This window comes from Hyperolius riggenbachi, chromosome 2 (genome assembly GCF_040937935.1).
Source record: "Hyperolius riggenbachi isolate aHypRig1 chromosome 2, aHypRig1.pri, whole genome shotgun sequence".
In the NCBI taxonomy this organism is placed as follows: domain Eukaryota; kingdom Metazoa; phylum Chordata; class Amphibia; order Anura; family Hyperoliidae; genus Hyperolius; species Hyperolius riggenbachi.
In genome coordinates, this window is record NC_090647.1 from 304255839 (window position 1) to 304273348 (window position 17510).

The 17510-nt window shown below is 43.0% G+C and overlaps 1 protein-coding gene across 2 annotated transcripts in view; it reads right to left on the minus strand.

Moving 5' to 3' along the window:
• Positions 1–15653, minus strand: part of GNL2 (G protein nucleolar 2) — a 67775-nt gene extending 52122 nt beyond the window's left edge. For both annotated transcript variants that reach the window (XM_068269045.1, XM_068269043.1), the window contains exons 1-4: positions 15459–15653; positions 9380–9464; positions 2863–2957; positions 2601–2740 (exon numbers count right to left, since the gene is read on the minus strand). In XM_068269045.1, coding sequence (XP_068125146.1) covers positions 2601–2740; positions 2863–2957; positions 9380–9464; positions 15459–15522 — 384 coding nt within the window. In that variant the 5' untranslated portion in view covers positions 15523–15653. The remainder of the gene's footprint in view (positions 1–2600; positions 2741–2862; positions 2958–9379; positions 9465–15458) is intronic.
• Positions 15654–17510: the final 1857 nt, after the last annotated feature.

Consider the following 17510-nt stretch of genomic DNA (forward strand, 5'->3'; position numbering starts at 1 on the left):
TACTAGATTCTCACAACTCGCCATAAAGAATAACAAATCTTTTAGCAGGAAAAGATTAGTACAACGGTGCATTCAGCCATTACGAGTTCAGCTTGCAGCCAGCTTACGTTATTTTGGAAAACAGACATTTGTGCCTCAGACTATGCCTCTAGCGGTTGTCTTTATTTCTTTGAAGCTATTTTCCAAGACATATCATGAAACAAAACCCTAAGCGTAGACCAAGTCTAATTTCACACACTTTCTCTGCCAGCATGGTAATATTGCCTTGCCAGGCCTTTCCCATCAAAACAAATGTGTTCCATTGGAACAACAGAACCTATTAAAAAAATAATAATATAAAACATGGCAACAATTCTACCAAAGATAAAACATAAAACTTTAGCCCCGACTCCACAGGTTTGTCATCTATAATTAAGTGTAGCACTGGGGAAAGTGCATCTCAGGACCTGCAACCTCAGGTTCTCTGGAAGGAGCTTTAGCACTTTCACAAGCTGCTTAAGACTCATTGTAGTTTCTTCTTTAGGAGTTTAATAAAACACATATGCACAATGCTAATAGGAAAAAACAGAGGGGAAAAGGGGAAGCCTTACAGCATCGCTACACATGTGCATGCCCAACAGAACTGTATGTTCCTAAAAAGGAGTGATGAACGCTAAGAGGTTCTGAATGTTTGAAATAAGATGAAACAACGAGGCTTGAGAACAGGGTTATGTCATATTATTAGACAGTATAATAATCCTATGCTTGTCTAATAAATCTGGAAAAAAGACGCATGTTGTCTGGCTGTAAATTCAGAACTAAGCAGAAAGTTAGGTTACCAGGATCACATAACATTTCAGATGTTTCCCATTTAGAACAGAAAGTAAGTCTTAGCAGCCTGCTCAATTAACATGAATTAATACAGGCGTTGGGATTAAAAGACTGCATGTTACTTTCCCTTGGCAAAAGGGGAACAATGTCTGAGCAAATCTGTATTTTAATAACAACCTACCAGACAGCAGAACAACAGAAATGGTGCTCTGGTCCATGAATCATAGAACCTATTTGAACCGTAGGGCTGGATAGTGTACTGGTTTACACAGATCATAGGGATCCGCATATGACACAGGAGACCTGAGTTCAAATCTTGGCTCTTCCTGTTCCTATTCAGTGAGGAGACATTGGGCAAAACATTTATATCAATGTGGGACATGGTGGTTTATAGCACTAAACGGCGTGGACAGGACGGATTGGCAGCCATCCGTCTGACCTGGCCTTAAGTCACTGCCCTGTTCTCCCTGTAGCTAGGACCCAACAGAATTATTATGAGCCAGCTTCAGTTACCTTTAACGGACAAAGGTAATTGAAATCTACGCCCTGTTTGGGACCTGAGACTGCCGGTACTTAAAGGGGAACTGAAGAGAGAGCTATATGGAGGCTGTCATGTTTATTTCCTTTTAATCAATACCAGTTGCCTGGCAGCCCTGCTGATCCTCTGCCTCTAATACTATTAGCCATAGCCCCTTAACAAGCATGCAGCAGATCAGTTGTTTCAGTGGTTCAGACTTATAAGTCTGATCTGACAAGACTAACTGCATGCTTGTTTCTGGTTTTAATCAGATACTACTGCAGAGAAATAGACCAGCAGGGCTGCCAGGCAACTGGTATTGATTAAAAAGGAAATAAACATGACAGCCTCCATATACCGCTCTCTTCAGTTCCCCTTTAAGTGGTTAAAAACAAACAACAACAAAAATCAATAGATGGGTTCTAGTTGGCGAGAGAGGGAGAGAGAGAGAGAGAGAGAGAGATCCATAGCAGAAAGGCACCAGCTTATAATCAAAGGCCATTCCTGGCAGCAACTCACTGGACCAAGAGGTCCGGTGTCACAGCTTGAGAGTAAAATAACAGCCATCAAAACGTGATAAGAGTGCCCCTTAACTTTCTTAGTGTTCACATTCTTAAAGTGAACCCCCAGACTAAAAATCTATCTACTCAGCAGCACTGAAAAGGTTTGGTGTTAAACAGTTTCACAGCAGCAGAACTATGTTTTTCTTATCCAAGCATCATTTTTAGCTGCACAGAAGAAAACCGCCCAGGCACTTTTCCCCTGAAGTTGTGCAAAGCATGATGGGATTTCTGATGTTCTTCTGCTGTTTTGGCGCAAATTGTTTTTTTTATTTTGAATTTGAGATTTGAAGCCTAGCGCACACAGCTGGGAGGAGTGATCAGGACACAGGACAATTGGAACTGTGTCTCATGCTCCCTGTCACCTCCTTTCAACCAAAAAGATGGCTGCCCCCATGAAAAAGATGGCTGCCCCCATGAAAAAGATGGCTGCCCCCATGAAAAAGATGGCTGCCCCCATGAAAAAGATGGCTGCCCCCATGAAAAAGATGGCTGCCCCCATGAAATCACAAACATTTGCCTGTTCTTTTAAAACAGGGTGGGTAAGAGATTATATTACCTATCTATGTTAATTAACATAACTAATGTAAGTTAATGACAAGTATGTTTGTTTAGGCCGAACTTCCCCTTGAAGAGTGGAGCTTACACTAAAAAGAAACGTAATTCATATGAACTATTGTTACCTCTTTCTATAACGTGTAAAGAATACTTACATGAGGTGTTTTACGATCATACAGGAGAGACATTGGCAGTTTGCTCCTTTTCATCACCACTTTATATGGGTCTTTAATTACAGCATCCATTTCATCCTGGAACCTCTGTAAGGAGGACTGCTTGATCACACGTGTATTTCCTAAATAAAATAAAAAATAGCACTCGACTCTCAGACACATGATTACACATTTCATTTTGAAAAGGCAATGCGCTCTAACCACAAAAGCAGATGGCACTACAACACTAAGTTGTAAAACTCACCAAACCATTTGATGTTAGGTTCCACTCTAGCCACTGTGCCAGATGGGACAGAAGACTGATACTGCAGAGGTTTAATCACTTTCCCACGGTTGTTCCTGCAGGACAAAACAAGCTATGTAAGAGCCAAACCATTGCTCATAAACAGAGTTTTTACTGAAACTCAATGCCGTAACATCTTCAATACGCAAACCAAGAATGTCAGAATATCCTTCAAACAACTTCAAAATGAGACATGCTAAATATGAAAAAAAGTTTTCTTAAAGCAAACCTGTATTGATTTTTGTTTTTGTTCCTCTCCCTTCCACGTCCCCAACAGACATTTCTGCAGGCACACATGCCCCTAAACCCTCCCTGGTTTACTTACCCGAAACTACGAAGTTCCAGGGATACATAAAACTGGAACCTTTAGCTGAGGGTCTCGTCTTTTGGAGGCAGGCCCCAAATCACTGCAGCAGCCCTGCCTACTGCAGTGACATCTCAGAGAAGATGAGGTCCTTGCACCACCTACCCCTATCTTTGCCGCTGTTTGAAAAGGAGGCAGGGATGTTACAAGCAGAAATCTCCCTCTAACATTTTAAGTGGCAAGAGCATTTGGAAAGTAACAAAGTGGGCAGGGGGAGTGAGAAGGTGTTAGGCAAAGTGGGAGTAATGAAGTTTCCTGGAATGTGGCACAGAGGGCAGTAAGAGTAGAAAGGATAGAGGCTGCATCAATCATAGCTGAAGAAGGTAGAAGATGCCTCAAGAACTGTCCATCTGAATGGGCTCCACCTCAACAATGCTTTCCTATGGAGCATCAAATGTATGCGTTTCACATACGTTTTTGTAAAAAATAGATCTAATTGCGCTCTACTGCACAAGCATGGCCCATCTGTACACCACCTTCGTGCCTACGTAGCCAGGAGCGTTCTTCTGAACAAGTGCAGAATGCACCTGGCCACCGCTAGCCACGCATGTGTGACTGGACAAATTTACTGGTCCGGACAGTGGCTTGAAGGCGGCTGGAGGAAGCTCCAGGCAAGCATCAATGCTTCTATTTACTCTCAGGTACACTTTAAAAATGCAAAGGCATAAAAGACAAAAAAATAAATAAAAAAACCGCACACATATACAAAACTGCAAATCCAAAATTGCAAAGGCAGAGAAAAATGCAGAAACGCGCATGCCTTAAACCGCATGACTTTCTGCTGAGACGTGCTCCCAACCTAACAGTTACACAAGCAGTAATCCGGAGTGGCGTTTTCATTACATCTAAACAGCAATAAGAATACTTATATACACTCTTATGTAATATGTTACATGGAATTAAGCCTCCAACCAGTTTATACACACTGAAAGTAAGTAAAAAAGACTGAGGCCTGTTTCAATCTACTGTAATAGTGCGTACTAAAGAATGTGTAAAATGAGGAAGAAAAATATTAAATAGAAATGCAATACATTAAGAATACCCCCATTGTACACACATGCGGGTTAGATTGTTTGTTTTTTTAGAAATCGCTGTGTGGCCACCCACATACTGCCTGACTGTTCCATCGTATCTACTTTCACTCTATACTAGTTACTAAATATACTAGGACATCCTGTTTTATTGTACTGTAGCAATACTACTGATGAGGTATTTATTTAGCTCCACCCAGGAAGTACAAGTTAAGGCTCATACACACCTACCAACAATCTGTCCAACTATCTTCCAAACTGGTCTGTTGGAAGATAAGTTGGGTGTGTGTTCAGATCACACACAACCAGATGACCAACTGATAACAAGTTGTTTGCCAGATCCAACCGCAGGATTAATCTACCCAACTATCAGGCAGGTTGGAATGTGTGTACGAGTCTTTTGAACAACTTTATTGTTTTTGAATGCAGACATGTTGTGCAGATTGTTATTTAGCTTGCATGCATAGTATTTAAGGGAGTTGGTTGTTTAATTGAATGGCCTATACATATACGTACTGGTCAGGTAAACAACTTGTTGTGTGGTTGGTCATGTTGTGCAGTTGGATGTGCATTAAGTTGGACGTATGTATGAGCCTTTAATCAGCTTTTAGCAGCTGATTCATTTCACCAGTGCTGACAATTATCAGTGATGGCTAACTTTGGCACTCCAGCTGTGGTGGAACTACAAGTCCCATGAGGCATTGCAATACTCTGACAGCTCTAAGCATAACTCGGGGAGGAAGAGGCACGATGGGATTTGTAGTTTTGTCACAGCTGGAATGCCAAGGTTAGCCATCACTGGCATAGTATGATTCTTTTTCGATCAATTCACCTCTGGGGTTCGTAACCGCTATTTGAGTAACCTTACCACTGCTTCCGTACATTTTTTTGAGAGTAAACCAGAGTGGAATAACACTTATTTTGGGACTGCAGCAAGTATTGAATGGTATCAGAGAAGGCTTTCTTTACAGGAGATTACATTACTGTTATGCTGGGGATACACAGGTCGACCGGCGGCTCGATTAGCCGCCGGATCGACCCCAGCTGCGTCCGCGCGGATCGATCACTGCTCGCCCCCGCTTCCTTATCACCGCTCAATTCCCTGCCATCGTCCGCAGGCGAGAATCGAGCGGGCGCGGGTCGAGCGGCTTGATCGGGCCAGCTGAATATTATCAGCTGGCCGGATCAGCTGGTCAACACATGGTACAGAAACGTACCGTGTATCCCCAGCATAAAGGGAAGTTCTTGATAAGGGATCATTCAGTGGGGGCACTAAGAAAGTGCAGGGACCCAATTTCAAGAGGGACGTGAACTTATTTCATTAGATTTTTGGAGGCACCTTAGGTCCATTTCCTCTCACCTTATTTGTGTGACTGAATCTATATGTTTTTCTTGCATTTTAAGTTTATAGTTTTTTTTGTTTGTTTTTTTCTTTTTCCACAAAGGGTGAGTCTGTACTGTATTTTTTTTTTCACCCCCTCCAGAGACCGACTTGCATGTGATAATTAAAAAGGTATTTGTGGCTTTTACCTATACAGGGCAATAATGTCCATCAGTTATGCTGTATCTGGAGGATATTTAAAGAAAACCCAGTGCGGATTTTTTAAATCTGAATAGGACACAGAGGCATGTTCTGTGCACAATGACATGCCTCTGTGTCCTACTATTGCCACCATCAGTCCCCCTGCAAAAAAGTCAGTCAGTCCCCCCTGCAATCTGCTTGGCGCTAGCCTGCTATTTACCTTGTATTTGTCAATCAGCATTTTTTTTTTAAATTCACCCCGGGTTCTCTTTAAATCTCTCTGGAAGTTTGTTATTAGGCTATGAGTAAGACAGGGTATAGGCCGAGACAATTGATCTTTTTTTGACGGAATTTCCAATAAAAAAAATAATTGTTTCGATTCTGAAAGGCCCTTCAAGATAACACCCAAGCAGAGGAATACCACGTTCCCCTCCGTGCTGCACTTGTGGTGTCTAGCTGTTTATCTCTAGGAGGATCGGCCAGGATCCCACAGTGGAGTCAGAGCTGCTGACACATGGATGTGGACAGCACAGCACTCTGCAGCCCAGCCAACTGTATTTAGCCCAGATTATTTGCAGCAGCCATGGCCTTTACCCTGCAGCAATCCCCCACCCCAGAGCAGCCTTATCAGCCAGGATCAGCGAGGCAAAAAACCTCTCTTCCTCCTGCCTCCCACTGGTCGTCCAGCTGATCATGTTGACACAGCTACATTGTTTGTGTATAGGTGTACCGCCCAGGCGTGCATTGGCACCAATGGGTTGAGGAGTCAGACAGGATGGCTCCTACTATTGGCTGGCTTCTTTGCCTCACAGTTTACCGCATGGATGAGATGTAGTTACTGACAACTTAGAGCCGGTCTTGAAAACGGATTTTTTTCCAAATGCTCTAATCTTTGAGAATTGACATTTATAGACATGTATTGAGGCATTTACCTCACTGGTCAATTTTATTTTTTTATGCAGTAACATGCTTAGAAAATTAGACATTTGGGAAAAATCTGTGGTTTTTTTTGCAATTGCATTGTCGAATGCAGTAATGCTTTGAGAATTAAGGCCAATGACTTAAAGGAGTTATCAGGCAAAAATAAATAAAAAAAAAAAAAAGTTTCACTTATCTGGGGCTTCTACCAGCCCTATGCAGCCATCCTGTGCCCTCGTAGTCACTCACTCCTGCTCTGGCCCCCCTCCGTCAGCTTTAGTGGTTCAACACGTAAAATTGTACGTGTTGAACCACTAACGCGTAAAAATGTATGTGTTAATGTTCCTGCACCAGCGGGAATGTGTAAAAATGTACGCAATGCGGCCTGCCGACCCCAAGGACGGCAAAAAATAAACGAGCTGAACGGAGGGGGACCAGAGCAGGAGTGAGTGACTACGAGGGCACAGGATGGCTGCATGGGGCTGGTAGAAGTCCCAGGTAAGAAACCTTTTTTGCCTAATAACTCCTTTAATATTAGAGTGTGGAAGAATGGATTTCTCGTTATTTATAATGCTTATTGCCACAGGAGTCTTTCATACATTACTGCTGCGGAATTGCACACCATCTTGGAGATAGAACAACAAAAAAGGCAATTACATTGGATAGATATGAATCAGCATGGCTTGCCTAGCACCAGGTGAAGAACGCTAAATGTAATTCAGAAAGACTACATTGAAGAGTAAAGTGAGTACATACCCTGGGAAATTCCAATGACTTTAGCAACTCAAAATACAGATATTAAGATTTCACAACGATACTGACATATAAATATATAATATAACAAATAATGCCCTAGTTCCATTTCACTATTATTACGCATATGCAAAGAAATAGGTCCACTCACAACCAACATGGACTAGTTCTTTATCAGGTCAAATAAAAGCATCCAACCCACACAGCTTACATTTTTCGGACCACCAACTGTCCTTAGTCATAGCTAGTGAGCTATGACTACAGACCACTCATGGTCTGAAACATGTCACGAATGGGTCTTTTTGATGTAATAAAGAAGAAACAGTCCACATTGCTTGTGTGCAGACCTATTACTTTGCATTTGTCTAGAGTGGTGTCTGGTCAAGCTCCAACCAGACTGACTAGGCATGCTGCATCTGCACTTGTTGCTGGAAGGGGTTGAGCTGCATATTTTTACATATCACAGCAAAGTCCCCGTTATCCAGCACATGCAGAGATGGCCTGATGCTGGATACATGTGCTTGCTGGTTGACCAACCGGCCTAAAATAGCACAAAGCTCCCCCCGTTCAATAGCAACAACTTACCGATCCTCTGGGTGCCGTCTGCTACACACCCTACAGCTCTCAAAGGCCTTTCTCTGTGTAAATCTCCCAGTGTGTCACCTGACTCGTATCGGATCACATGACACGCAGGGAACAGTGCATGGACGCCAGAAAGCTACTGGAAGATCCAGGATGCGTAGAAGACGGTGCCCGGGGGATTGGTAAATAAATTCCGCCCTGCAATGTCCTAAAAACCCCAATATCTCTGTACCCATCATCTCCCTCGGGCATGTCGGTTAGCTGAGCCTTTCCAGTTGCCTGAGTTCTGGATAACGAGGACTTTGCTGTATTATGCATTTATAACCTGCTGATCTTCTGCAGTCCAGGGAACAAATCACAATTTTCACATCTAGAAGAATTAAGTGCACCTTGACAATTATCACTGCCACTATAATCTAGAATTAGTATTAGATGCAAATGAAGAGAACAGACAGGATCTTGGAAAATTTGTCTGAAAGGGAATGTTGAACTACATTTTTATAACTTCTTAAACGAACCCCCTGTTGAGGGCGGTTAGTAGAAGATTTGGGCTTTTGGGGGGACAGCGAACATTCACTTACCTATTGGCCTATATGTTGGCCTCCATAATCTCTGTCCGTGAACCGGCAGTGATGTCTCGTCCCTGAGTGCTGCAATGCACTCCAGGAGATGCCGTCCATTGTGATTACATCTCCTGGTCTGGAGATACAGTCACATTAATGAACTACATCTCCTGGTATGCATTTCTACGGCCAGGGACATGCAACATCACCGCGGGTACTTTATTCTGCGGCAAAGGGACAGAGATTATGGAGGCCTGCGTATGGACAGGTTGCCTGCTCCCCCCCCCCAAATCAAAAAATATATACACAATTTACACACTTCCCTTAGAGGGGAGGTTTGTTTGAGGAGTTTGCTGAACTTAGGAGCACCCAGATGCCCAGTTTACTTTAAGACTCGTACAGGTAGGGTTAGCCAAAGAGATTGTTCATGACCATTTTAGGCAAGAGTTTGCTGGGAGTCTATGATAGTTCATAAATGCTTGGCCAGGCCGTATGTGCTGTTCTATGGAGGAGGAGGGGGGGGGAGGAGGTTAGGATTCCCCTTGCGTGTAGGGGCAAAGCAATAAGCTGAAAACTTCCATCACTTTTGCAGCATGAGTTGTGCATAATATATTTCTTTTTTGTGTATGTAATTCACCACCTTTGTCTTCACATATCTGAATGCAGATACCTTCATAACATTTTACAGAAAGGTGTTGACTTACTTTTCACGAGTGTACATAATAAAACCCCAGTCCGAACTTACCGTCGTTCTTTCTGGCGGTACATATTAAGTCGCTTGATTGTTGCCCGATCCCTCATATTGTTGCCTCCAGCACCCTTTACACGATCTGTATGTGTGTATTAAAAAAAAAAAAAGTAATCAGATGTTACTGGAACTATATATTTAAAGCCCTAGTTCAGGTTTTTAAGGTATAACAGTAAACTTGCAGCAAAGTTTTGGCATTACACATCTGTGCTTTTTGCAGTTAATAGAAGCTAGCAATGTCCTGCATTTCCTTTTCCAAAAAAAGGCAGAACAATGTATTTTGTGTTCATCGGCAAACTGTATTACATGGCTTCCTACATCTTTCAGCAGTGAAGGGATTTCCTCACAGCACTCTGTCTCCAGGACCACGTCACATGGGAGACTTGGTTGTAGCTACTAAGGCACTAAATAGCTGCTGTTAATGTAATGCAATTTCTAACAATTATGGCATGGACATTCTACATCCTAACACCACAATACACAATACATACTTGTATTATGTTTTCAGAATATAGTTCTTTGATTACTGACTATCTCCATTACCAATTGAAAACACACCAAATTTTAGCGCTCTAAGTTCAATGGTTTATTATTCACATACGGTACTTTGAAAATTTCCCAGAAATCGCATAATCCACGACATGTCATGTCGAAGCACCTCAGATGTGACTTTCTAATCTGAGTTCACTGTATTGCGCTGTAGCACAGAGGACATTTGGAAACGAATGTGCTCTATGGCACAATGCAAACAGGCATATTTTTCCACATGGGACATAAGTTTTAATTCAGTTCATGAATGATACACATTCACAAGCAGAATGCAACAGACACTGCAAAATCAATTCAATGCTACATTCAAATCAATGTACTGAATGTAGCTATAAGCACTAAGCATACATGTAAGTCATGCCTTAGGCCCTTCTGCCCAGCGAGGCTGAAGGTGGTGAATTCACTGCAAGTCAGCTTCTAGTGTGCCATGGGGGTTGGAAAGGCAGTCCCCTAATGGAGTCACTTCTAAATACTGCCATGCTCAGACGCAAGCCACTCTTTTTTGCAACTGAGTTACACCACACCACTGAATGGCAAACGCTGCCATTCGGTTGCATGAAACTGCAGCTGAAAGGCACTTGTGGCTGGCAGCCTGGCAGTACACTGTTTACGAAAAAAGTGCCTTACTTAACCTCCCTGGCAGTATGATTATTTCCAGATTTTAGACCTAAAAAAAAAAAAAAAAAAAAAAAAATCCTCAGGTAAAAATTATGCTGCCAGATTGCCTGCAGCAGCCCCAGCACTCACTCACATCCCTGGGCTCCATCGCTGCAATTTTTTTCCCTCCGTCCTTCAGGTGGCATTGTAACTCTGTAGCGAGATCACTGACAGCAATCTCACCAGAATGATTCAAAGCCTCAGAGGAAAGGAAGGAGAATGGCTACCGACGTCTGGATCCCCCGGGAGGTGAGTAAAAACTACAGATGTAGCGAACGGTTCGCCGGCGAACGGTTCCAGGCGAACTTTGGTGGTTCGCGTTCGCCTGCACCAGGCGAACTTTGGCGGAAGTTCGATTCGCCCCATAATGCTCTATTGAGCAAAACTTTGACCCTCTACATCAGTCAGCAGGCACATTATTGCCAAACACACTGCTCTCATTGCTGGAGGCCCGCCCCCCCCCCCTCCCTCCTCCTCCTCCTCCTCCAAGCAAGGTCCTTATGCCATTTGACTCACTTGTCTGCCTACACTAATTAGTTAAGGGACAGCTGCTTCCCTCTTCCCTTCTACCTATTCCCTCCTACCGGGGAGGGAGGAGGGTCTCATCTGCCAGGGAATTCCAGTATTTCAAAAGCCAGCTTACATACCGTGGCTGGGGATTGAACCCAGGTCTCAGTGTATGGTAGGTAACTAACATATCCATTATACCACCAACACTTCTAGCTGAAGCTAGCTGAAACTAGCCTAGCATGTACAATTTATGCTCAATCCAAAAGAAAAATTAGACAAGACAAATAACATTTATATCATGCTTTTCTCCTGGCAGACTCAAAGCGCCAGAGCTGCAGCCACTAGGGCACGCTCTATAGGCAGTAGCAGTGTTAGGAAGACTTGCCTAAGGTCTCCTACTGAATAGGTGCTGGCTTACTCAACAGACAGAGTCAAGATTCAAACCCTGGTCTCCTGTGTCAGAGGCAGAGCCCTTAACCATTACACCATCCAGCCACTGCTTAAAGAGAACCAGAGATGAAGCACCCTCATGTATTTTATTACATTTATCAGTGGGAACATGACAGTAAACACCTACCCTGCTTTTAGTTTCATTGTTATCTGCTTAGTCTATTAGCAGCTGTGATAAGAATCCACCGACTATTCAGTCGAGGTTTGACCTGGAATCATTATAGCTGAGTCACTCTTCTGTGAAGTGTTTTCAAGCCCAAGCCTTCCCCTCTCCTGGCTTAGATTTCCTGCTTTGCATACTGAGAGCTGTGATGACTGGGAGGGGCTGCTCTGCTGAGAGAGAAGCTCTGTGGCTGCAATATGATCCCTGTGTGCTCTGTGTGCACTAGATACTGATAATAACGGCAGTTTCATTCCTATGAGAGACACTTCCTACAGGCAGTACATCATACCAAAATGAAAGCACACAGCAGCCTTTCTCATATAGCCTAGATAGCAGCCTAGTCTCATATAGCCTAGACAGCACATCCAGAACAACTCATATAACCCGGAAGGAGAAGGGATATGAGCTGGCGGCCATATTTGATTTTTCCTGGAGCAATAATGGATAAAAAACACTAAAAAAGGCACACCAGAGCGGCAAAATGATCAGATAGAGCATTTATTCTTTACAAGCTATCAACTGATATGTTTATTTTGTGTGAAACGTTCATCTCTGGTTCCCTTTAAGGATAAGGTTCAGGTACACACCAAAAAGATAGTTTTGGCAGATAGATGGTTCGATAGATAATTTTCGTCATGTCCGATCTTATTTTCGATCGTTTTTTCATAGAAGTGAATGGAAATTGATAAGAAAAAATAAAAAAATAGAGTGTGTACCTAGCGTAAGTGACAGCAACATAGTAGAAAAGAAATATATGGCTCATTTTAAGACATGTACATTTGTATGCATTTACATTTATTTTCAAATTTAAAATGTTTTCCCGATAGTGCTCCTTGAAAAGTCACTACTTGGGGCAACCACAGTGTGAGCCATGTCAGAAGAGACACTATGGCTATCATTCATAAAAGTGTGGTCGGTAATGCAAATCAGTGCGGGAAAACACCGCTACCGGTATTTTACACTTCTGTGTGGTCATTCATAAAAAAGTGCACAGTTGCGGTAGCAGTGTGGAGATTCTCCGAACTAGGCTGTCGGTAGGCTTGCGGAGACACAGGAAGCTGCCGAGTTGATACATTTCTCCGTGTTCCGCTCTACTGCAGCTGCCTGGGAGGTCTGTGTCTCCATTCACTTTACATTAGTATCGCCACATCCAAGGGAGCGGTATTTCCCATCCTCATACCGCTTGCGTAAATCTTTATCAATTAACATTTTGTTACATTTGTTATGATAGTCACGGCACAAGGCGGTGATTTATCGCTCTGCTCAGTAATGTCAGCTTTTCATACGGAAAGAGCCTTTAAGAATGAAGATCATGCTAGGTGTTCGGTAAAGTCGGCCGTTTTCAGCATTTCCGCATGCGGAAATGCTTTATGAATGATAGCCTATGTAGCTTCAACAATTCACTGCAACTATGCAGGATTAGTTGCTGTAGTGTGCCATGACTGCTAGCAAATAAGGCTGGCAGCTGCAACTGTGTAGCAACTTATCCCATCAACAAGGGTGTTCCTTAGCTCTAGAGGTCTTGGATGTTCTCATGTGAATCATGATCAGCTATAGAACAACAATACGTTATCTCTAACGAGTCCCATTCCTCAGATATAGTTACATAGTTATTTGGGTTGAAAAAAGACATACGTCCACCGAGTTCAACCATATTTCTACTTCCTGTCCATAGACTTGCTCCTGGCTGAAGGATTTGGGAATCGAACACCATTAAGTGGTAAATATTGATCCCCAAAGAGATACCTGATATGGCATACATATGAATTTGCCGCCAGGAGACTTGGGCGCAGGACACAGCCGGTATATGGCTTATCCTGCTGCTGCACAAGTCCCAGCCGCGCTAAATACTATTCCCCCACTAGGTCGACGTGGATAGTGGGGAATGATGTAATTCGGCTTACAGTGTTTTAAAAGTATCTTCAGCTCTGTCTTCTGACGGCGCTGAAGTTACTCACTGAGTGCCGCTATAGCCGTAATTCTTATTACAGTCTATGGTGGCGCCGGCTGCGCCCAAATCTTCCTGCAATGTAATTACAGCGTTCGCTTGAGATGTTTGTACAGTATAATCTCAATATAGTAAACTACAAGGGACTATATCATAAGTTTACTATATCAGAAAATGTACCACGGAATGCTGGGCCATTTCTAGGACATTCTCTGCTGCAAAAGAGCTCCTCTGTCCTCCCATTGCAGGTACAGTGCAAGCACTTACACATTTGGTGGACTACAAGGCTAAGTATACCTTAAGACTGCACAGCCAGGCTGGACAAATTACTGGTACAGTATCCAGGCTCCTTAAAGTGAACCTCCGGACTAAAAATCGACTCAGCAGCACTGAAAAGGCTTGGTGTTTCTTTAACAGTTTCACAGCATCAGAACTTTGTTTCTCTTATACAAGCCTCATTTTTAGCTGCACAGAAGAAAACTGCCAGGGCAGTTTTCCCCTCGTGCTGTGCAAAGCATGATGGGATTTCTGATGTTGTTGTTCTCGTTCTGCTGTTTTGGTGCAATTTTTTTTTTTTTTTTACATTTTGAATTTGACATTTGAAGCCTAGTGAGTTTCATCCGCCTCCCTATACCCTCACCGTCACTGAGCGACCCTTCGGTCCCCAGCAGCACACTTCTTTCTTCTGGATGTGCGGCCCAAGTCCGCGTGCCTCCTGATCGCACTCCTGTGGACGGAAGCGTTCTGCACATGCGCAGTACAGGGAAATCTGTACTGTGCATGCCCAGAATGCTCCCGAGGATGGGAGCGCAATCGAGGACACACACGGCCAGGGCCGACCATGCACAGTGGCAATTGACTGGCCTGGCCAGAAGAGGAGCACTGCGGGGGAGAATTGTTTAGTGATGGAGCAGGCACAGAGCGGTTGTAGGGGGCTGGTAGAAGTCCCAGGTAAGTTAAACACTTTTTTTTCCTTCAGTTAAGGAGCAAGCTTGGCCAAGATCCAATTGCAGCATCACAAGACCTTCAATGTATTTATCAGGCCCGTTACACACCAAAAGCGTGCAGGAGAACGGCTCCTGCACGCGTTGCGGCGTGTCGTCGGGAAACTCCGGTGCGACGCTGAGTAGCGGCGGTAGTAGTTAATTACCCCGAAGGGGAAACGGTGATTCCCGACGATAAAATGCGCCGGGATGCGTCGTACCGCAACGTATCGAAACACAGCGTCGGGTGTGAAAGGTAAAAGGAAAGTCTATGGACTTTCCTTTTACCTTGGTTAACGCAAAGTATAGACTTTGCGTTAAAACGCCAGAAGTGGGCTCTGGTGTGAAAGAGCCCTCAAGGATTTACAAGGAAGCAGACTTGACCACCAAAATACAGTACTCCTTATAGTAAACTGATATAGTAGACGTCTGAATAAAATAAACTCAGCCCTCAGGTCCCAGAAACAGTCTGTATAAATATAAAATATATCACCAATTCTGAGAAAACTTTTAATATAGTAAACTACTTTGCCTGGTCACCTAGGGTTTACTATAAAGGGATTCTACTGCAACAACAGAAAAAAGTACCAAGTTCCATTTATTTATTTGTCTGGCAACACTGACAGTGACAGTTTCCAAACCGGTACATTGGGCTTGAAGTCTATGGATGGCGAGGTGGGAGTAGCTAATCCGTGAAGTTTATACTGTGACTGCTGGCAGATTGCATGTATGTGTGTCTATACGATTCCTGGATCGTCACGTGACCGATGTGAGACTCATGCAGCCGCTCCAGTTCCCCGACTTGTTGGAACATACCTGGGTTAGAGCTGGCGCTGGAAGGGTTGATGGTACTCCGTCCCTTGAAGCGTGGCTTCACCATGTTGGCGGCTTATCGGAGTCCGTCAATCAGAAGTAGAACTACAGATAAGTGTGGAAGTCTCTCGGTGGTAAAGAGACACGGCCACAGCTGGAAACAGGCCGCAATTCAGAGACAGAGCAGCCGCAAAGCATACTGGGTATTCGGAGACACACACACGTGTTAGGGAGGTTTTCGCCGCCATCTTTAATTCGGGCACGTTGCCACTCTGTGTACGCAAAGAGTCCGAGTGTTCTGTCATGCGCCTACAAGCAATATTTTTAGCAACACGTCCAGTAAGATAGGTGATTGCAAACATTTGCAAACAATTCAAATTCCGTGTAGTATTGTATGGTTGGTTTTACACTGATTTACCTCAAGAATCATCCATATTTGCAATTTTACCTCCAAGAAAATGTCTAGTTTTAGCTTTGATCACTAGTATTATAGAAAATAAATTTACTGTATTCTTATCCTACAGGAAGAGGATAAATCATTACAACAGGGGCACAGACAGCAGCAAAAACTCATTTATATGTACAGCAGATTAGGTTCGAATACATGTTTTTTACTGATATCTTTTAACTTCCTGTTCCTGGTCATGTAATAAAGGACAACTGAAGTGAAAGGGAAATGGAGGTTGCCATATTTATTTCCTTTTAAACAATAACAGTTGCCTGGTAGCCCTGCTGGTCTATTTGGCTGCAGTAGTGTCTGAATAACACCAGAAACCAGCACGCAGTTAATCTTGTCAGATCTGACTATAATGCCAGAAAGGGCCCATTTACACGTGAGCGTTTTGCCGGCGATTTCGGCAAAACGCTCAACATCTATTGCTTTTTAAAGCGCTAGTGCCATAATACCCTATGGGCCTGTTCTCACTTGGGCAATTTGCGCAAATCAACAAACCCAAATTTGTATCCTGCACCATTTTCAGGCGATTTCCCGGCGATCGCGTTTAGTGCTATAGAAGCGCTAATTGCGATAGCGATCGTGAAAAAATCGCCAAGTGTGAATGGCGATTTTTTTCGTGGTAAATGCCAAAAATCGCCTGAGCAAAATGCTAGCAAAACCGCTAGCGTTTTGCAAGTGTGAATGGGCCCAAACACCTGATCTGCTGCATGGTTGTTTAGTGTCTATGGCTAAAAGTATTAGAGGCAGAGGATCAGCAGAAAAGCCAGGCAGGGCCATACCGAGGCAGAAGCGAGAGAGGCTCCTGCCTCAGGGCGCAGTGTAGGAGGGGGTGCACAACTCACTCAGCTATCATTCCCCATTATGTTTGAAGCAAAGAGAAAATAAGAAAAGGGGATACATGGTAGTGACTGTAAGCCAGATAACTAGAGATTAACCCATTCAGGTTCCGTTGTTTTCACGTGAGAAATGTTCACCTCCCATTCATTAGCCTATAACTTTATCACTACTTATCACAAAGCACTGATCTATATCTTGTTTTTTCTGCCACCAATTAGGCTTTCTTTGGGGGGGTACATTTTGCTAAGAGCCACTTTACTGTAAATGCATTTTAACAGGAAAAATGAGAAAAAAATGGAAAAATTCATTATTTCTCAGTTTTCAGCCAATATAGTTTTAAAATAATACATGCCTCCATAATTAAAACTCACGTATTGTATTTGCCCATATGTCCCGGTTATTACGCCATTAAAATTATGTCCCTATCACAATGTATGGCGACAATATTTTATTTGGAAATAAAGGTGCATTTTTTCCATTTTGCATCTATCACTATTTACAAGTTTAAAATAAAAAAAAATATAGAAATATTTTATCTTTACATTGATATTTAAAAAGTTTAGACCCTTAGGTAAATATTTACATGTTTTTTTTTTTTTTATTGTAATGTTTTTTTTTTTTTATAGTAAACATTTTATTTGGGTAGTTTTGGGAGGGTGGGAGGTAAACAATAGATTTATAATGTAAATGTCTGTTAATTTTTTTTTTTTCTCTTACAGGTGTAGTATTACTTTTTGGCCACAAGATGGCGGCCATGAGTT